The 22,398-nt window shown below is 38.2% G+C and overlaps 1 protein-coding gene across 1 annotated transcript; it reads right to left on the bottom strand.

The window, feature by feature from the left end:
- Positions 1–257: 257 nt before the first annotated feature.
- Fam216b (family with sequence similarity 216 member B) lies at positions 258–7,128 on the bottom strand. Its single transcript, XM_090341721.1, is given in 5 exon segments — positions 258–492; positions 495–587; positions 2,211–2,331; positions 5,070–5,182; positions 7,060–7,128. Coding segments are annotated over 4 exon segments (486 nt in total). The 5' UTR covers positions 5,169–5,182; positions 7,060–7,128; the 3' UTR covers positions 258–319.
- Positions 7,129–22,398: the final 15,270 nt, after the last annotated feature.

Here is a 22,398-nt window from a genome sequence, read left to right as displayed (position 1 = left end):
ACTTCTTCAAGTCTAGATCTCTACCACTTGAGCCTCAACACCACTTCCAACTTTTTTCTACGTATGTGGTACTGTGGAATTTAACCCCGGTCTTTGTACATACTTGGCAAGCACTCTACCACTAGGCCAAACTCCTGGCCCTGAAAGTCATATTATTCCACAGATGATATGTGGAAAAGCTTCCTTGCCACTCTATAGCTTTGTAAACCTTACAGCTTTGTTCTTGCTGGTAAAATTTATGTGATTGAAAGATTATTTCTAGGCCTCAGGTTTGTATTAGAAGTTACTCTTTTATTCATTGTCATTCAAGAAATGTAAGCTAAACACACCCACTGAATATTAAGGATGCCAGAATACACAAACTGCCATGAGCAGAGACTATACACTCTTGGCTCCTGATACCCAGCACCATGCACTGTGGGCCCTGGGACCAACTGCAGACGTGGGTCTCGCTGACAGACATTTTCTTGTCATGGCTGAAGACTTCTGGGAAATTGTCCTTTGCTTTCCTACTTTGGCTGAGGCTCTCTTGGTTGACTCCATAAGGAGAGTGCCACAAGCCAAGGCTTCCTGCTGGGTGATGTAGCCTGGTGAGGAAGGGAGAAACCAAGAAACATTTGTGAACTGACAGTTTTACAGAACTGAATAAAGCATGTAATATTCACATAAGTGCACAAGAGTTCTGCTTTTGTAGTTAGGATGCCTTGATTATATAACCTCTGAGGGTAAAGTGTTACAGTTTTCTTCCTTGGTATGTCTCATTCAATGAGTTTCTCACTATTTAGTCATTAATCACAGATCAGATCACTTGGGGAAAGACTTTGGCCATGAGGAAGGGTCACATAATTAAGTCATCTTTTATATCAGAATGTTCTTCTGATAAATATATTATTTACAGCAGAGTGAACTACAGTTTCTTGAAACCTTAAAATGTTTTTTTAATATTTTATAACAGTGCATACTACATTTTCCTTAAATCCAGGAAGAGAGGTATTTATCTCTTTCAGTGTCTCTCAAAATGGTCTGTAGACAACCATGTGGAGAATCACTGTGGTAAAGTGTTGTACTTTTCCAAAATTAAAAGGTACTCTTCTGACTGTAGACCTATATTCCATAGACCTTTGGAATCAGAAACTCAAAGGATAGGCCTCAGACACCTACATCTTACTGAGTTGACAGGTGGATTTTTGTGCCCTAAATATTGAATGCATGTGCTTTTAGATGTATTGGTTTCTACTCAACTTTGATCTGAGAATAAAGCTATCGGATGACAATGTTTCTGGAAGACTGCAGACAATCAGGAACACCAGCCAGCTCCTGACTCTGGATAATGGACACACTGGTTGCACAATCCTGGTCAAGATATTTTACTGATCCATGCTCCAGTTTTCCATCAGGGGTAGACGAAGGGCCTCACAGAGGAACTGGTAACAGTGTCTGATGCAGGGACATAACCACAATGACAGCTTTTAGTAACCCAGTGCTTGTAATACATGCAGGTCTTTCACAATCATGATTTCACCTGAGTTCCATAAAATCTGAAGGGATTGGTAGAGGAGGGGAGGCAGCAGAGCAGGGGCGTGTGGTTTGGGGAGGTTCTGACTCTGGCTTGAATTCCTCATTGGCACTGACTGTCCGTGTAGTCTTCATTAAATCACATCACCTACCCGAGTTTCCATTTTTCACAGCTATAAAGTGTGGAGAAAAATGAGGTGTATCCTGTGTATGGGACATAGAAAATGCCCAAGAAAGAAAAGTAAATACTGTTTTAAAGAAATGTGGCTTCTTAGTTTTCAAAGACATCAAAGGACCCAGGGCCATGGAGGGACCTCGATTGGCTTTCTAAACTTAGCGACATAGATATTGATGTGCCTGGATTCCTGCAAACCCCGAACAACTTTTATTTTTTAACATTTTATTGCAGTGCATAGTATTATTTCTTTTAACACACTTAATTTAGCCACATGTTGTCTATATGTATTGTTGTCTATCTGTCTGTATATATGTATGTATGCATGTATTAGAATGTTTTCTATACTATATGTTGTTTGAGATGATCATTTTTAAACTTGGCTAGCCAATCATTCTGATGAATCGGGTTGGCAAAAGCCATTCTACTTGAATTATTTATATGGAAACTTAACTCCTGACTGCAGCACACAAATCCCTTCCTGATTAGAGGCTACTACAGGTCAGGCAGGTAAACTCACCCAGCCGCTGCTGGTGTGCCAGGCTTTGAATATAGCGGTTCTGTAGGGCCTCCCACTGGGGCCTGGAGTCATAAATCCTCATGATGCTGTAAAAGTAGCACTGCTGTCCTCGGGTTAGGTCCTGCCAGAACAGAGGAGGTGACTTTGATGAGTCTCTGTGGAATTTAAAAGTAGGATGTATTCAAAGCTAACTTCAGAAACAGATGCTTTTCTTGACTATATGGCTTTACATATAAGGTGAATTCTAAAATGTAAATAAGGAAGTCATGGTATTGGACTGAGGGAAAGCCAAAGAGTTCCAAGTTGTTTATCTTTACTGGAGGCAGAAGGTTGTGGTCTGAAGTACGACAAGCCTCAGAATGGATCAGACCTGCAGTAGAAAGTTCCTTGAAGGGAAGGAAGATGGGTGAGTAGATGGATAATGTGGTAAAAGGTTAACATCAGTAGTAAAAAGGTATTGTGTAAACACAGGAGAATAAATTTCTCTTAGTAGTCAAGGTAAGCTTCCTAAATGAGACACCTACTGCATCAAATCTGCAGGGTAAACAAGAGTCCCCAAGGGGCTAAATACTCCCCCTCAAACCATGTACAATACCTGGGCATCTGTTAGCAAAGTAAATTCTCAGGTCTGGAAACAGAGCTCAGGGAGAGAGTAATTGCTGCATATACACAAGACTCTGGGCAACCCTAGTAAAAGAACCAATAAATAAGCCCCCACATAATCGACTCAGTCCTTGACCTGCTGAGTCAGAAACTGTGAATCCTGGGTCCTGCATTCTTTTGTTCTACACCCTCAGTTGATTCTCAAATTCACACATAGTCTAACATTTGTGATCCATTGGATTGGAAAACAAAGTTAATTAAAAACAGAAGAGGCAAAGTGCTCTTCTGGGGCACAAAATGCTTAGATATGTAGGGAACCAGGCTTTCTTTTTCCTTTGTTCAAAGATGGCATAGGATCTGAATTCAAAGAGGTTGTTGAATTAGATAGGAAAAGCTAATGGGAGCCTTTTTTGCTATGTTGAGTTTAAAGAATAAGTTACATGAGGAGCCATTAAAACTCTCTATTTAAGGCAGGGGTTGTTGACAGAAATAGGTCTGATGTGCAGTTTGATGATTGGCAGAATATTTTATTGTTCCAGTTAGAGCAACGGAAAAACAGGCTTGCTGCCCCACAGTGGTGGAGGCCAGCGATCTCAGCATCAGCTTCTGCTCCTGCTGCAAAAGCAATTTAGCTGTCCTAGGGTCCAGATGCTTTCCCTGAGCTTCTTTTGCTCCAAGTACTAGAGCCAGAGCTCTATTTGCAGCTTTTTAGGTAATTTATTGTAGATACGAGCCTCACAAACTTCCCTGCCCAGGATAGCTTTGAACTGTGATCCTCAGATCTCTACGTCCTGAATAGCTAGGATTAAAGGCATGAGTCCCCAAATGCCATACTTTAAACTGGCCAGGTTTTTATTTTAAAAAGGCCACACCAGCCTTGCTCTAGGCCATGGACTTGTGGGATTGTGAACACTGGTGGGCAGCTCATTCAGAGGGCCACTGTCATACAGTGGACTTTTTTTCTTTTCTACTTCCTGGTGTCAGTACTGGGACTTGAACTCGGGGCCTCACACTCTCACTTGATGTCTTTGATCAAGGTTACTCTACCACTTCAGCTACATCTCTGCTTCTGGATTTTTGTAGTTAATTTCAGGTAAGAGTCTTATAGACTTATCTTCCAGCTTTTATATCAGGAGCCTCAGATTTCAACCCCCTGAGTAGCTAAGACAATAGTAAGCAATGCCCAACTGGATAAGTTTCAATCACTATTTTACATCTAATATATTTTAACTGATTATTATATGATGAGGCAAGTCTTTCGCATGTGTTATCTTTTAAGTTATAACATTCCTATGAGGTGAACAATTTGTTTGTTTGAAATACTGAGTGAATGACACCATTCTGGTAAAATCCAGTTCAGGAAAAAGTTGTCCTACAGGAGAAACTTAAAGCAATGTCAGAATTATCAAAACTATTAGGTAGCTACTTAATACGAACTAAAATTAAGATAGTATATAAAAGTAGGACAAGGTAGCTTTTCCTATTAGGAATTCTGTGAGGGACTAAAAACTGGGACGATTTTTGTTGCTTATGTTATTTTTTTGAGTTCTAAACTAAATATGATATTGAAAATACATCAGAGCAAAAGTAACAAAGCCGAGTGTCTCAAAATTTGAAATAGTAATATAGTCTTACAGTTTCTGAATTTGAAGATAGTCCCTTTCTGAACAAGTAAGACTTTCAAATGATTGAGAACAAGATAATAAGAAAATTACAAGCTAATTTTAAGAGCAAATTCCAAAGTACAATGGGAATTTGCATTATCTAAGATAAAACCTTAAAAGTTATGGCTCTACTTTATGAGGAAAAGATACTCCCACAACTGACAAAAAGATACTTCTTTCCTTAGCAAAACTCTTATCTTTAATGAGAAGTAACAAGTAATATCCACCATTCTTTTTCTGTTGCTTATGCCTTCCTTGAAGGAGCAGAAGGAAACTGAAGTGTTTACGAAGAGGACACAAGTGCTATGACTAGCTCAGACCAAACAGAACTTACAGCTTTTTAGCAGGAAACTATAGTATTCTATCCTGGTAATCTAGTGAGCCAGGAGGAGGTGACCATTCAGCAGAGTTGCTGTAATTAAATAGCTTTAGTATTAAGTTCTCCCAGGGCTAACCCATTCCCTCCTTCATGCCTTCAAATTACATTGGTCACACATGCTCCTGAATGTGGGAGAAACAGACATTAGAAAAAGTCCTAAAGCTCCAAGAGAAAGGCAGACAAAGCTTTCTATCTGTGAATAAAATGTTCTACCTTGAGCAACGACATGCCAGCAACAGAGGGTGGGACCTGAATGCCAGGAATTTGTGGAACATTATGCAGCTTTTTTTGTCTTTTCCTGTTTCCTCCCATTCTTGGTCCTGTACCTTTCAGGAATAACAAAGCAGAGCAGCCATTCACATCGTGTTCACTCTGGGGATAGACTTAAGAAAAGAAAGTAAGCAAATAAGTAAATAAATGTTATTTGTCCCAAAGCACATGATCATTTTCTCATGTTTCCAAATATTCAGCCCACCACACCAGATTAACTATTTCTGCATCTTTTTCATGTTCTTCTGCCTCTCGCAGAAGGAATAATTCACTGTGTTTATAATACATGGCTTCTAGAACCATGCCATTTCTACCACAGTTATGCCTTGATCATTTTAAATAATGTTATTATCTGATTCGAAAAGTAACATACCATTTTGGAGGTTTGGGGAAGATTTTAGAAATTGGGGAAGAAAGGATTACCTTTTCGTACCTATTGCTTGCATTTGATTGGTTTGCTTTAATTTAGTTTGCCTTTTCTATTTACATATATTTGATTTTAGAAAAATGTGGTCACAATATATATGTGCTATGAACCTTCCCAGCTCATTAAAGATATCTTAAAATATGACTTTAATAGCAATATGGTATGTCTTCACATCCATCTCTGGTTCTTGCACACACAAAAAACTATTAACCTCAATCATAGTAACTCAAGCAAAGATACCAAATGAAACAGTTGTACCTGCTCTAAGTCTTCTTTCCAGGTAATTTAGGACTCAGAATCTTATGTGTATATAGTAATAGTGAACAATTAACTCTCTGGGAAGAATAGACTTAGTGGTTTATATTTTCAAGCAACAAGTAGAAACCAGAATAGTTGTTCCTTATTCCTTGGCCTTTATCAGTAAAACAAACTATAGAATAGCAGAAAGAAACTATAGAATAGCAGAAAGAATATGAAGAATCATATATAGCAACAGATGTATGTTAGACTATACTAATATCCACACAGCAGCCTAACTGAAGAAGAAAAACTATGCTAGAAGTTACTTGCCCTTGGAACCAAATTTGTTTCCTCTCATCTTCATGATGGTGTTTAAGTCTGCCTGTGGCTTGTGTGATTGCTGAGATCATGAACATAGTCTGATGCCCGTTTCTTCTTTCCCTGCCCTCCCCTGGTGTTGCTCATACATGAACACCACATACACAGAGGCTTACAAAGTATTTAAACAGGAGTGAAGATTCTGATGAGTTCTGAGATCACAGATCTAACATTCAAATCTTCCAGTTAAAAAATCTTCTAGACAAACACCAGTTGACACCTCCTTGTATACTGTTTGCAGGGCAGAGCCTTATAAATTAAACTATACATATTCCATGTAATACCGCTTTCCTTCAATAGGCACTCCAGAAACAAACTGTTTAAAATATTCTCTTTTAATATTTGGTCTGACTGAAACCTATGCTCTACCCTGCACTCAAATCATCTCAATAACCCTACTCCCGTATTCCAAATCTGTAGAGTGGAGAATAAATACTCTCCAAAGTTGGGGAGATTTCTTCTGTTCTCAAATAATATAAGGAAATGACTGATGAACATTTTTTTCTTTTTGTGGCAACAGTTCATAAATACTTTTCTTGGGCTGTTGCTGACCAAAGCCTCCCTGTCTATTCAAGTAGTCTATACCCGATAAAGTTTGCTTTAAAAGACTGGGAAATTCAGGGTGGAAAAAAAAAACCACAAAATAAGTTTGGAACAAAGCAATAATTTTTTTTTGCCAGTCGTGGGCTTGAGCTCAGGGCCTGAGCACTGTCCTTGGACTTTCTCAAGGCTAGAGCTCTACCACTTGAGCCTCAGCACCATTTCTGGCTTTTTTCTATATATATGGTACCGAGGAATCGAACCCGGGCCTTTGTGCATGCTAGGCAAGCACTCTACCACTAGGCCAAACTCCCAGCCCCTCACAATAATTTTTTTAAAGGAACTTACCTTTGTTGTATCCCCCTCTTTTAAAATCTGGTGTCTATACTCAATGCAGTTTCCTTGCAGGGCCCTCAGTGGTGGTGGGAATTTGATCTGTTGATCAACAGATATCCAAGCAACATCGTGTGACGAAACAAAGATCCAGGAAATGTGGCTATGTGCCCTTCCTTGTTCTGAATGACTTCAACTACACAGTTTAACCTGTTCTGCTTTCAGGGTTTATATCTAATTAAGAGTCAGTCTCATCAAGTGGTGGTAAATATGTGTATTCCCCGTACTTGGGATACTGATGCAGAAAGATGGGAAGTTCAAGGTCAGGCTTACTCGGATAGCATTATTATTATAGATTTCCTTGCTTTCTCAGAATCTTTCTTAGTACAAGCTTACTGCAAAAGAGGAAGAATCTCTAGAGAAAATGGAAACAGAGATAACAAAATGAAACCAAAAGCTGAAAATTGTTTGATTGGAAAAAGAAAAACAAACAAAAAAGGTAAAACAGGTAAATCATATGAATTACACAAGAAATAGCTCAATAGAGAAAGGATTTGCAATTCTTGTCAATAATTTCAATGCAGATTCCCTGGGGAAATAAACAGCACAGATAAAATTCTATCCACGCCAGTGAAAACCTCTAAACCTCACACTGAATCTGAGATGTTGGTGATTCTCTGTCAAGAGATGAGGAGCAGTTATAGGCAGAATTGAGATTGTCAACTAAGTCTTTTTTTTAAATGTTTTTCCTTAATAAGATCACTGTCAGGGATCACACCACTAACTACACACAGATGCTTACACGCATATGCTTATTTATTACAGTGTACAACCATCCTTATTCAATGAGAAAAATAGTAACAAGTCTGTGCATTTGACAAAGACAGTATTTACTATAGACAATCTGTTATAGACATTGAAGAATTGGCTGAAGAGTAATACAAGAGAAAATTAAGTTAACCAAGAACTGGCTATAACACCAAACTAATATCAAACAAACTACTTGTTAGCAAAAGGACTTTCTAAGTACCTGCTACAAGTTCATTGGTCTTCAAAATAAAGAAACTTACTTGAACTCAAAAAGCATGTTTTTAGACCACTTTTAGTGAAAGAATACTACCGTGGGCATAGAAGCAATGATTGCCAGCAACAGAAAATAGCATGCTTAAAATAAGTGCTGAGAAGTTTGGGAATAGATTTTTTAAAATTTCGGAAAAAGTATAAAGTAGAATATAGCTAAAGGTTAGTGAGACTTCATCTTAAAACAAAAGGACTGGAAATGTAGCTCCTTGGTATAGTGTAAATGAAAAGCCTGGGTTCAATCCATAATACCATGGGAAGGAAGAAAAGCGGGGAGGGGGGCGGGAGATAGGAAGAAAAGTTCAGAGCTTTAATTTTCACTCTCAAATAAATTCAAAGGAATAAACAAGTATAATATCAAAAGAACCTAGAGGGTACACTGAGAACTCTCATATAATTCTAGACTTGAGGTCAGGTTATTATTTCTCTTAATGTAAGAATTTACAAAAAGGCTATACTCATTAGGAACCAGAAATACTATGCTAAAAAGAAATTTTATGGCACAGCTATTAGTGTTAGAGCCAAGATTTAATGCATGGTTGCTTGAAGTCTATGATTTCTCCCATTTGTCCCTGGAACTATGAAAGAATGAAAATTATCCGCTCTACCCAGCCATTACCTACACACAAAATTTATATGTGTTCACTTTTTTTTCTGTCTTTAGGCTATGCTTTGCTTCCTCCTGGAATGGATCTTGGTTGAATAAGGGTAGGCTTTGGTTTCATCAAAACTTAAGGTTAGATGAGGTCTGGAACTAGGTATTAGTTCTATTGTGCTAAATCGTTGGCCTGCTAAAGCTCCAGGGAAGCTTGCTTATAAAAATCTCATCCAGGGTCCCAGGTCTATCCACTCCCCTAAACCTGCCAAGGTTTGGCCATTTCCACAGTGTTGTGTGAGTTTAGGTACTTGTTCATGAAAACACTCTCCACTCATATTATGATTTTCTAAAACATGGGTTACATGTAAGTACTCAGCAGTGGAATATCAACACAACTTTACAAACATTTGAAGATCAGTACTGACAGCCATGTGTAAGACAGTATCAGTTCTTTTTAATGTTGTTGGGATACATTTCTGGAATATTAAATATTGTAGACCTGCTACTTCTGTGTTTGACAACAAATCTTACAACATTCTCATGAGTAGATGAGTCAAATTCACAAGTTGTTCAAATTTTATGCAAAGGAGCATTGACTAAGGGGCCAGTGATGAGAGGTTTTGGGTGGCATGATGTTTTATCAAATAAAGACATGATAACCAAGCTTATTATATTTTCAGATGACAAATATCTAGGAGGAGTGGAATGAAGGTACATAAACTTTTTGACAGGCCATGGAGATAAGTTTCATCTAATGAGACAGAAGTAATAACAATGGAACTTCATTGCTAATTGGTTGGTAACAAAGAGAACCGGAAAATTAGGTGCAGTTCAGATATAATGAAAGTACAGTAGAGTCTCAGTATCTATGAACATAGGAAAAGACACAAATACCCAGGATGCATAGAATTCAGTTCTAAATTATAGATGCTGGGTTCATTTTTGCATAACCCCACCCAATTCCTCTGGAGACACACTACTTTTGAACAAATCTCAGATTTTACTTTCTCAGCCATTTAAGCAGATGGTTTTACCTTGCATTCGGGGGCTCCATTGGCTTTTGTAGGGAGCACATTTTCATAAAATTAAGACACAGACATACACAATGATTTAGACACAATCAATAATAATATAGGGCTGAAGGAGATATTCTCCATGTTATCAGAGCTGTAAATGAGACTTAACAATTTTGTTTTTAAATTACATTTATTTACTTATATATTTATATTCTTCACTATACTCAGTAAAAACTGCATGTCGTAAACTGGCACATAAATGGTGCTTTCTGTAAATGTGAGATAAAGTTAATGAGACCACCAGAAGTATTCTTAAGTGAGCAGGCTGCATCAGCTGAAGTAGAGTTTGAGAATAATTTAGAACTAGGACTGATCCAGAGAAGTCAAACTGGGATCCTCATATCCTAAGATCTCAGTCTCCTGAGTAGCTTATAGGGGCTTGTCCTCAAGGACCTCCTGCAGCTGGTGTTTTGTCACTTGAGTTACACCTCCAGTTTGGGCTTTTTGCTGGTTATTTGGAGATAGGAGTCTCTTGAATTTGTCTGCTTGAGCTGGCTCTCAACATCAATTCTCAGATCTCAGCTTCTCTTGTAGTTAGAATTACAAATTCTTTACTTCTTTTTCCAAATTCATAGGTTGAAACCCTAGCTCTGAGATGAGGAGTAAATAGAAAAGTACCTGCCCAATTTCCTCTTAACTTTTGTACAGGAAACACACTTTTACATTTCATTGGTCCAAAGGTGATATTGAGGGACATTGCAAGGTGAAAGGAAAGTAGTCCTGAAAGAGAAGGATTTTCTAAGGAAAATAAAGCTTTTTACCCATCAACATGGTTATGGGGAAAATGGTTCCTTGGAGGGATATCCTAAATGCTTGAGTTCCCATTGAATTAGCGGTCAAAGCTGAGTGAATCAGCAGTGTGAACTCACAAATCTGACATAACACCTGGTCACAAAACAGAATGACTCTGGGAATGGTCAAATGTATTAAGTTTATGTGTTAGTCAATTTTCCATCACTGTGACAACATACAAGATAATAAACTTATGAAGAAAAAAGGCTTGTTTGGTTCACTATCTTAGAGGTTTCTACTCATGGCTGTTTGATCCACTCCTGTAGCCGGACAGAAGTTTATTATGAAAGGCTTATCTCAGGCCATCTAGAAATCAAAGAAAGAGACAAGAAAGGTCTGAGTACTCCCTTCATGGGCATGCTCTGAACGAACCAACTTCCAGCCACTTGGCCCAATTTCTAAAGGTTCTACCACTTTCTAATAGCAGTAGCCTTGATAAACTACCACTTCCCAATAGACTTAGGTGCCACCCATTGAATTTGAACTTTGTATCTTAGCAGTAGAAAGAGCGTGCCAATTCCAAACCTAGATTTGCTCCACAGAGACCTGTTGACCTCTACCGACAAATATATGTCAACCTCTGGAGTATAAACCTCTGGAGAATGAGATACTTAGGCTAGAGCTTCTTAACAGCTTGAAACCGGAAGTAGAATCATTCTCAGATGACTTTCTGATAAGTTCATGGATGTTTGTTCAGCAGCAATAACAATGGCTGATTGATACACCTGCCTGTGGGATATTCTGGGCTGTACTCTTCTTGTGGAGGCTATAAGGAGGTATGGGTATTTGATGAAGGGTAATTCTGCCACAAATGGACTTTCATTAGACCACTTCCTGACAAGAGGCCAGGTTAGCCTTTGTGGAAGTAGGGATCTGCTAACAGGGGAGGAAAAGGGACACGTGGCCTTCGAGTGGGCAAGGGAAAATGTGAAGTATTGGCTGCAAGGTTGGATATGAGCCAGGAGTTTTTATACTTTTATCCATATTTTAAATTATAATTACACTAAGATATAATGTTCCTAAGCAGATAATTGTCTTTTTCTTGTTTGTTTGCTTCATATCTCCAGGGACAGAAAAGAAGATGAGAAAAGAGCTCACATTTATTATGTGTCTAGTATACGCCAGAAACTGTATTGGAAACTTAAGATAGACCATGTTATTTATTCTTTACAACCCTTTGAGATAAATATTATTATAGTTGCATGGAAGAAAAAAACAGAGCCTTGACAATTTATGTATATCATATAAGGTAGAGCCAAGATTTATCCCCACATTTGTATAGCACTAAGATTTTTTATTCTTTCTGTTATACCAAATAGTCTTTATTGCAGTTTATGCGATCTGTGTAACAGTTATTGGTAGAATATTTTTATGTAGATTCACATAGAAGAAACTTAACTTCCCTCAAATGGAATAGTTTTTTTCTATTTGTTGGATCAATCATTTTGTCTCTGTACACTATTGCTTCTCTACATTAAAGAAAACAGCTCCTTCAGATACACTTGTGTCATGTGTAAACCCTGTAATTTTTCCAGGACCCTCAAATAGTAATGTATAAAAGATCCTTTAGCCAAAACAATCAGGACAAATAGCTTACTAGAGAATCACAGAAAGGTGACAGAAACAGAGAGATTAAGTTTTAAACCTATAAACACTATGTATATTAAAACATCTCATTATAAACATATTTTCTAATCTTTCAAAGTAGAATCAAATCCTCTTATTTTAGTATAAGTAGTAATTTTGGGCTGTAGCTCTAAACAATTGTGCTATGATATAGGTAAAATTTGGCACTGTGTAAGGAGGACTCTTGGAATGTCTCAATGTCAGAGTGCTACTCTAACATAAGAGATAGCCCAAGGGGGCTAAACAGTTACTACCTGGGCAGTTTTGCTAAATGGACCATCATATCTTAAGATGTCAATGAGACTACGATTGAGAAGACTTGGGTTATCTTGCCAAAGGAATTTCAGGCTAATAAACTTAAAAGGCATACCCTTATGGAATTTCATATTAATTAATAAGCATAAAAATAATACCCTTTCTGTACAAAAATGGAGGCATTTATGAAACAAACATGTATCTAGATCCTCCTTGATTTTAATTTCTTCTTTTTTTATGTTGTTGCTGGGGCAATGTATAGAGGGGTTACAGTTACATTCATCAGGTAGCGGGTGCAGAATTCTTTTCTTCTTTGGTGATTATCTTGACCACATTTTTTCTCTTGACCTTTTCTCTTTTTTATTGTTACTTGCTTACTAATCCTTCCTAGCCACTCAATTTAGTTTGTGTGGAAACTACTCTTGTAATCAGTTTATGTGGTATTTAATGAATGTATATGCTTACAATAACAAATACAATAATATAAACAGGTTTGGGAGCACACCCACCTTGTTAAGTACACACTAGACCTGGGAGTATCATTTGTTAATCAGGACATTCTACAACTATAAGATTGTTTCAGAGAAGTTGTACACAAACTTGTCTCCTGGACTCACCGTTAATGACCCAAGGAAAGTCCCTCGGATCCCAAAGCACAGATAGACTGGATTAGAATCCATTCTGCGGTTGAGTTTCCCATCAATCCTTGTCTTAGTAGATTTTCTGTGGCTAATCTCATCACAGCATAGCTTGAGTTTGAAAGAACAGATGTCTGTCTGCGTGAGTGGTTCTGGGTGTATAATGTGAGGGTCATGCCTTTTGTTAGCAGAAACCAGAAAATCAAAGAGGTGAGGGACATCACATGACAAGTGAGTGTGTGTGTGTGTGTGTGTGTGTCTTTCTGTCTGTCTGTCTGTCTGTCTGTCTGTCTTTACTCTCTTCCTATAAAATGGCTAGGATTGAGCTATGGGAGCCCCACCCTAAAGAAGACCTCTCAAAGACCCCAACTCTTACCACCATAGGCCTCTGGATTAAGTTCCCACCCTCTTAACGCCTCACAGTAGGGATTACATTTCCTCTTTTTTAAATATGGGTTACATTTCTCTGCCTGAACCCTTGGAAGACTCACTCAAACCACATCCAAACCGGATCAGGCCTGTTGTTTATTTCCCTTCTCTCCCACTCTGGCTAAGTCTTCTGCTTTTGTCTTCTTTTGTCTTAGCTGTGAACTTTTATCTGTTATTCTATATGTCATAGGAAACCCAAAGAAAACTAATTTAATGAGACACAGCTTAATTTTTCTCCCAGATTGGCTTCAGAATTTGTCCCAATAACCACTCTTCGTGGCTGCCTCTCTAAGGCCAGTGCTACTGGTGGTGGTGTTATTTGTTTAACCTGGGTAGTGAATAAAATCTCCCTTTTTCTTTTTATTTCCCATCAGGTCATTTTTCTGCTTACCACTGACTTAGCTTCTTCCTGTTCAGAAGATAAATGTATAACCTCTTTCCCCTGCTGTACCAAAACTTGGATGGTTTTTCCCCTGCATTCCCACTTTAGAGGGCTATATCTCCAGGCCTTCCTACGTTATCCTGATTGAGACTAACTAGCTACATTCCACTTGGCTTCTAATTTTTCAAATCCTGTGGTGCTCTTACGGAGGTCTTAGCTTGTCTGCTCATGTCATCTAGCACTACAGAGCAGTCTCCCGTAGTTCCTTCGGAACCATGATCTGACTACTCCACTGCTCTTCATACTACCAAAGAATATGTCAGTTCTCTTAGCATAGCTAAGTCATATTCAGTGTGCTAGCAACTAACAATCATGAAAGAATCTTCTAGGGATGGTTATTTTCATTCTGCAACAAACTGGGTATTTTGCTACTACTGTTAACCTTGCTAAGTTTGAGCTTATTGATTTTATGCATGCGCTCAGCTCTCCCAAGTTTGATTGTGGATTGATAGCTTTTGTATTAGTTACTTCCAAATGTTTGCATATTCAGAAAAGCCTATTTATATGGTGTTCTTAGGGGTTTCTTCATGATAGGTTATTTCCTAGTTCTAATTTTAAATCTATTCTATTTTGTAGTAGCGAGATTGAACTCAGGTCTTCACACCCAGTAGAGAAAGCACTGTACCATTTGATTCAAAGAAATTATACATGCAAAGTATATTTTTTAAAAAATCTATGATTATGATGTTATAAATAAGAATGTGATGTTTAAAATGGTACATGCTAGAGAAATGCTTAGCTTATTGAACATCTCTATTCCCTAACTACTGATGATTAACTGGTTAACCTATCTGATATCCTTATAAGTGGACATCACAACTTAGTACAGGCCTCAGTACTGTTTAATCTTTGTACCAAAGACTTACAACATACTATGAATAGATGATGTATACTGCATTGTTATTTCATATTGAAAAATATGATACTTTTTTGACCTCTCCCACATTTTTTGTTGTTCAAGATTGCTTATTATTATTCTGATTTTTTAAAGCACATTTAGTACTTAGAATGCCAGTTTGCTGGATCTGAAGATGTTGAGCCTTTGCAAAGTACATGCCATGAATTGCAATTCCCTCTTTGTATTATTGTCCTGCCTAGCCCTTTCAAGTCTGTGTTTTGTTTTCTTGGTGGAGAAGCCAGAAGCAAAATAGGACTTGAATAATTCTGCTGTCTCCTGTTAAATTGCACTCAACATTCCCCAACCTTTTGTGTGCATATCTGCTTCTTATTCTTCTTACTGCTCACAATTTTAAAACGCTTTTCAGTAGTTCTGACATTGTTTGCAAGTTTCAGCCCATTGTGGAATTTGGCCTGACTGACATCATTTTACAGGTTTAGGCCATTTGTTTAACAAACTACAGAGCACATAGTCCAAAGAAAAAGAATTTTACTATATAATATAAAGTAAGCATAGTGAAAAATGTAAGTATGCAGAGATTTATAGACTTAGGTTAGGAGTTATTATAGATTGGATCTTGAATGGCTCCCAAAGGCCTAAAGCTTGGTCGCCAGCCTTTGGCACTATGGGCAGGTGTTGGAATCTTTAGGAGACAGGGCCTTACGGAAAGACATTAGGTCATTGAGAACATACCCATAAAGGGGATATTGTCACCTTCCCTTCTTTACTTTCTAGTCACGATGAGGTGAGCAGCTTTGCTATGTCACATACCTCCTACTCTATAGTACAAAAAAAAATGGAGACAACCAACCATGCACTGAAACATCCTTTTAAGATTCCTCCCCCCTACCTCAGGTATTTTTGTCACAGTGAAGAAAAGTTAAGTTACACAGGGATGAGTTGCAATTTTTAGCATGACGGACAAGCTAGCCTCAGTGACCCAGCACCTTCCATGATTTAACAAAGACTTGAAGGGGTGAGCAGTGAGCCAGCCTTTTGTGGTGGATTTAATCACACATCTCTCTCTCTCCTTTCTTCATATACATTTATACATATACATATACATAGGCTCGTAAGTTCTCAACTAATCTTGAGGGGTTAGGTGAAAAAGGTGCTGCCCCATTTATTACCTGTCTATTAATATCCACTATCTTCCATCTTCTTTCAAACAAAGACTGATCTACACACTAAACTTTTATCCATTTCTTAACTTGTGGCTAAGCAATCAGCTGTGGGAATTCTTGGTACATAGTAGGCAGTTAGAATATATTTATTCAATGAAGGTGTAAGTGAATGAAGGACATGTTTTTTTTAATTTTTTTTTGTTGTTTTTTTGTGGGGTTTTTTTGCCAGTCCTGGGCTTGAGCTCAGGGCCTGAGCACTGTCCTTGGACTTTCTCAAGGCTAGAGCTCTACCACTTGAGCCTCATCACCACTTCTGGCTTTTTTCTATATATGTGGTACCAAGGAATTGAACCCCGGTCTTTGTGCATGCTAGGCAAGCACTTTAACCACTAGGCAAAACTCCCGGCCCTGAAGGTCATGTTTTAATAATAAGTTAATTTTGTCTTGGGGCTTTATTTATTTATTTGTTATTTTTGTTTTGGTTTTTTTTTGTGGGTCATGGGGCTTGAACTTGGCCTGGGTGCTGTCCCTGAGCTCTTCAGCTCAAGACTACTTCCTACCCTTAAGCCAAACCCCACTTCCCATTTTTTAGAGGTTAATTGGAGATAAGAGTCTAAGGTCCTTTTGTGTCCAGGCTGGCTTTGATCCTCAGATCTCAGCTTCCTGAGTAGCTAGGATTACTGGCATGAGCCACTGCACCAGGCTTGCCTTGGGGTTTTTACTTAGAATTTAGCTATGTAGTTCAGGCTGGTGTCACACTCATGATCTTCCTACCTCAGCCTTTTCGGTGCCAGCATTCCAGACATGTGGCACCGTAACAGGCAGTTAATGATGCCCTCTGAAGCCTCCCAGCATATGTTCTGCTGAAGCAAATCAAAAGCTTTCTGCCTGTGCTTTGAGAAATGCCTTTTTTAAGTAAGCACCGGAATTCCCTATCTGAACTGCCCCTGAACCTGGCACTGTACTTCTAAACAATGCTTCTGCGAGTATAGGAAGTGGGAAAAATCACCAATTTAGCTCTTAATCCTTTGAGTGAATTTTGCTGCCGGTCATCATAAAACAAACAGCATGCAGTTTTTCCCAGGGTCCCTCGTCTTGGGAGGGCTAAACACAAGAGATCCTGGCCAAAAACCTTGAACAGAATCTGCTGTTGGTAAGGAAAGAAAACAGAAATTCACAAATCATGAGATTCTGACACAATGTGCTGAGACTTCCGTGGGACGTACTTCATTTTTTGGCTTGGCATATGCAAACAGTGGAAAGATAATGCATCCTCTACTCTGTGGACATAGTGACTGTATAATTTATTGTCCAAACTGGGCAGTTCTGGGAGTGAAAGGATCTGGTATTATTCTTCACAGTGTGAAAGAAGACTAAGCCAAGATCTTCTTGGGCAACCAAAAATACATAGCAACCCTGTGTAGAAGAAAATTCTGGAAAAAAATAAGCCGAGCAGTTCATTTCAATAAACATCATTTTCTAGGATCATTTGCTCATAGCTATTGAGCCTTTGTGATCCTTTCCTAAAAATATCCTCCTTTGTTCCCATTGAGTACTTAGAGTCTTGTACAATGTTTCATATCCACATATAAATTTTTGGGTTTTTTTACCATCCATTATGTTTAATTGTAAATGTGTAGAGCACAGAAATGGTGGGACAAACAGTGAACAAATGTAGTAGTGATACTCACTAGACGCTATCTTGAAAATGAACTATATAACTTGTGGGGGAGAGAAAAAGAGAGGGAAAAACTGGGAGAACATGAGGAAAGGGTGACACTGTTCAAAAAGAAATGTACTCATTAGCTTGTAACTGTAACCCCTCTGTACATCAACTTTACAACAAAAATTTAAAAATATATTAAAGGAATAAAGTGTGCAGAGGAGTACAGACAAGATTGAGGAGGATTTTTTTTAATTCCTACTAAAAATGTTCTACTCCTTTTGCCCTGCCAGCCTAATCTGAGAGTCAACAAATCTTACAGTTATAAAGCTCAAGGCACTCTTGATCATCTACACCTTTTTTTGAAAAGTATTATTACAATGTGGGTCCATAGGCCTATAGAATAAGCATCATCAGGAAACTGATTAGAAAGATAGTGATGGAATGTAGCCTAGGGGTAGAGTGCTTGCCTAGCATGCTCAAAGACAGTGCCTAGGCTCCGAGTTCAAGACTCAGGACTGGCAAAAAAATAAAAAGTAAGAAAATAAAAATTTGAAAAAGAAAGACAGGATGTCAGGCCCTACTGCAGGTCCACTGAATCAGAAGTGGTTTAAGTAAGATTTCCAGGAGATCTGAATCTATGTCCAAGAAGTATTTTTAAGCCACTTAACACATTGAAAAACTGAGGTTTCAAGGTTTACAATCTTGATCCTGTTCTGGTGGTAATATCCAGGGCAATATCCAATCTATTACTATCAGGTTTATTTTCCTCCTATCTGCTATGTGTAAAAATATTGAAGCAAGTAGAGAGTAAACCCGAGTTAGCGTTCTGGCTTCACTACAGATTTAGGGGCGTCACTACACCTAGTTCCTTCATCTGTAGGTTGAGAAATTTGGCTCTACTGTTCTCTAAGTGTTTGCTCCACTTCTGAAGTTCCCTGTTATATGAGTTGCATAGCAAACAGGAAGTCTAAAGCTCAAGAAGTCATGACAGATGCAGTGGAGGCCTGAGGTCTAGATTAAGAATTCATGAGGCATAAGCTGATGAGAAGGAGTGGGAAATCCATTGCGGGAGGGAGAAAGGCAAAGGCAATTGTTTGAAGAAACGAGCGTTTGGGAGGACAGAGAGAGGCGAGCGAGAAATGGTACATGGTGTTTGCAAATTTGAAATTAAGTTAGTGAGCATTAAGCATGTCCTCAGTATATTTCAGTCATCACATTAAAAAAGGGCCTGTAGATAATTTTTTCCATTGGAGGTGACTTAGATTTGCTACTTGTAAGATTTTTTTTCCATTTTTCAAACTTGGCTACCTATGGCTACTGCCGTTAATTTGAGGTGTAACATTAGTCTAGATTAGTTTAGGTACAACTAACATTTTGAATTACAAGATTTGGAAAACAGATTTCCCATTCATAGATGGGCCTCATTGTATGAACTGAAAACCCTAATAGCAAAAGCTAAGGTTTCCTGAGGAAGATGAAGTCTTGCTCACACAAGAGAATCTGTGGTAATATAGAAACCCTGCCACCATTTCCACCCAGCATTTATACATTGTGGAGCCAGCATTTATACATTGTGGAGCTAAGTCTAAGAGTGGGATATGCATTTTTGGCTAAGTTTACAACTTGCCATCCTTCTCTAGAAATTTTATATGTAAGTATAAAACTGGACCACAATTATGTAGTCCAATTTTTTTATAAATAATTTTTTATTGTGATTAATAGAAAGGTTACATTATATTCACCGGATAGAAGGTGCATAACTTCACAAACATTGACACCCTTTCTCATGACATGGTCCCCATTTCCCTCCCACCCAATTTTTTTAAAATTTCCCTATATATGGTATCTGTACCTGTTTCCTGTTGTCCTATACAATCTCTTTCTATGGAGAATCCTGACTGAAGCAGTAACATCACAGATTTAATTCCTTTTTAACTAGAAATTAATCAGCAGACATATTGATTGGTATTATTTGAGTGACATTGATTGGAAAGTAGAAAATATTATTTATAAAGACAAAATCTTTTTATTGCTAAATTCACAAAAATACAGGATTTGTTTCCAGCTTACCAATCTATCCTCTTTCCCTAAGAATGTGTCTGGCACAGACAAAGAGCTCAGTGGATGTGAATTAATTCACAGGAGAATAATGTTTACTTTTCTAAAATGAAAAGTCAGTTTAGATCATACAGTCAGCTGGCTAATCCCTTGGCAAGTAAACAATAAACAGTTAACAATTCTGTTGAAGAAAGTCATTTTATATAGACAGCTACAAAGGGAAGAATCTATTGTATTGGAATTCTGAGGGCTTTGGGAAGTAAGATAAAATACCATCTCTACTCAGTGTCAATGCACTACAGCTATTTAGAACCTACACCTGTTACCAGAATACCTGGTTTGTTTGGGGATTTTTTTTATCAGTCCTTGCTTGGGCTCAGGGCCTGAGCACTGCCCTTAGGCATTCTCAAGGCTAGAACTTTAGTGATCTGTGGCAATTGAGCCACAGCATCACTTCTGGCTTTTTTTCTATGTATGTGGTACTGAGGAATTGAACCCGGGTCTTCATGCAAGCTAGGCAAGCACTCTACCACTAGGCCAAACTCCCAGCCCAATACCTGGGTTTTAATCCCAGCTCTGCTATTTGGAGTCTGTGGAAAGTTACACAAATTTTCCTCATCTCAGTTTATCCATTTAAAAAATTGACATGACAGTATGTCTGTCTCAAGTGGTCTCTATGGAGGTTTAAGTTTAGACAAACATTCAAGGCAGTACCTGGCATCCATTAAGCACAATGAAAGTGTTAGCTGCCATTGCTATTGTAAAATCCAAGACAATAACAATGTCTGCAACTGTGCTGAGTCCTAGATATAAAAACAGTAGGACAAAACCAGATGTGGGGGAAACATACCTATAATCCCAGCACTCAAGAGTCTGAAGGAAGGGAGGAAGCTAATCCCAATTTTCAGGTCACCCTGACCAGTAAGACTTGGTGTCAAAAAGAAAAAGTCCTACCTGTAGAAAATAATTGAATGCAATATGATGGAAGTACTGAGGGCAACTCATTATCTAGCCCTAGTGGTTTATGAGGATTCTTGATGCAGACAATTTTTAAAATTAAAACTTTTCTTCATATATTTTTATTGTAATTAATAGAAGGGTTACATTATATTCCCCAGATAGAAGGTGCATTACTTCACATACATTGATACCCTTTCTCATGCCTTGGTCCCCATCTCCGTCCCAGCACCCCCAGCCCTCATCTTGTTTTCCCCCCTTCCCTATACTATTTCAAATAACCAAATATGCATATATCCAATATATCAGATAACCAGGTGAAATACTGTAACAATATGAGATAGCCAAGGGAGAGCAAATTGATGAGAGATAACATAGTACATTAAGGGCAGCAATCACTCATTATATGACTTTTGTTTCTATATCTGGAGGTCCTTTCATTTAGCCTCATACTATATGGCCTTATGTATCTAGGTTTTGTTCTATTGTAAATCTCTACTAGGAGAGCCCAAGGTTTCTACTGATTATGACAAATAAGGGAAACCATTCAGCCTATGTTCCTTTGAGTCTGGCATAATTCACTCAGATGCTGGAGGGGATGTGGCCAGGAGGGATCACTACTGCACTGTTGGTAGGAGTGCAAACTCATTCAACCACTATGGAAAGCAGTATGGCAGTTCCTCAAAAGACTAAATATAAAGCTTCTCTATGACCCAGCAATTCCACTACTTGGCATTTACCCACTCGTCCAGAAACTAGGGCATACTAAATCCACCAGCACAACAATGTTCATTGCAGCACTATTTACCATAGCAAAGATATGGAACCAACCCAGATGCCCCTCAGTTGATGAGTGGATCAACAAGATGTGGTATTTATACACAATGGAATTCTATGCTGCTGTCAGAAAGAAGGATATTGCCCCATTTGTAAGGAAATAGACTTAAATTAAATCTTGACATCTTACAAGTTGGAAACATGGGAAGTACATTTCTGATCTTTTCTGCTTGGGGCAGCATTCACAGAAGCAGAGAGAGAATGGTTTGGGAGCTGATGGGTTGTTTTGAACCTGTGGGATAACAAAAAATAAATGTTTCATAGGTAAATAGCAAGAAGATCTGACACACAGGAAGAAATGAGACTGGTAGAATACACCCAGAAGTTGTAAAGTCAGTTTGTCGTAGCCATTTAGAGCTCTGCCAGGAGCACCTGATAGGAACGAGCTTATGAAAGTCTTTCGATGGGTTGATAGGATATAATTAGAAGTGAGATGCCCAGAAAATAGGAGCTCATCTGTATGAGTAGGAGAACACTTCAAGAATGAAGTAATACAGCTCTATTTTGTGTTCCTATAGATTTGCATTTCATAAACATGGGATCATAAAATGTGGGTCCTTTTGTTCCAGGCTACTTTCACTTAGCATAATGTTTCTAAGATTCATGCACATTAGTAGTATATACCAGTATTTAATTTCTTTTTGTTGTTAAATAATACTGTCTCGTGTGTACATGTGGATGGTCATTAGCATCTCTCCACTTTTCAGCTACTTTATTTATATATATATATATTACACTGCTATGAATATTCATGTACAAGCTTAGTGTGAGCATATGCTTTTAATTTTATTACCGTAGAAGATTAGCTAACTAATGAAAAAAAATACGATGGAGTCCTGGATTGGTAGAATTAGCATTGCGAAAATGGAAATCTTGCC

Source organism: Megascapheus bottae, chromosome 11 (assembly GCF_031878675.1).
Source record: "Megascapheus bottae isolate mThoBot1 chromosome 11, mThoBot2.hap1, whole genome shotgun sequence".
NCBI lineage: Eukaryota > Metazoa > Chordata > Mammalia > Rodentia > Geomyidae > Megascapheus > Megascapheus bottae.
This window is presented reverse-complemented; position numbering and strand designations above follow the sequence as displayed.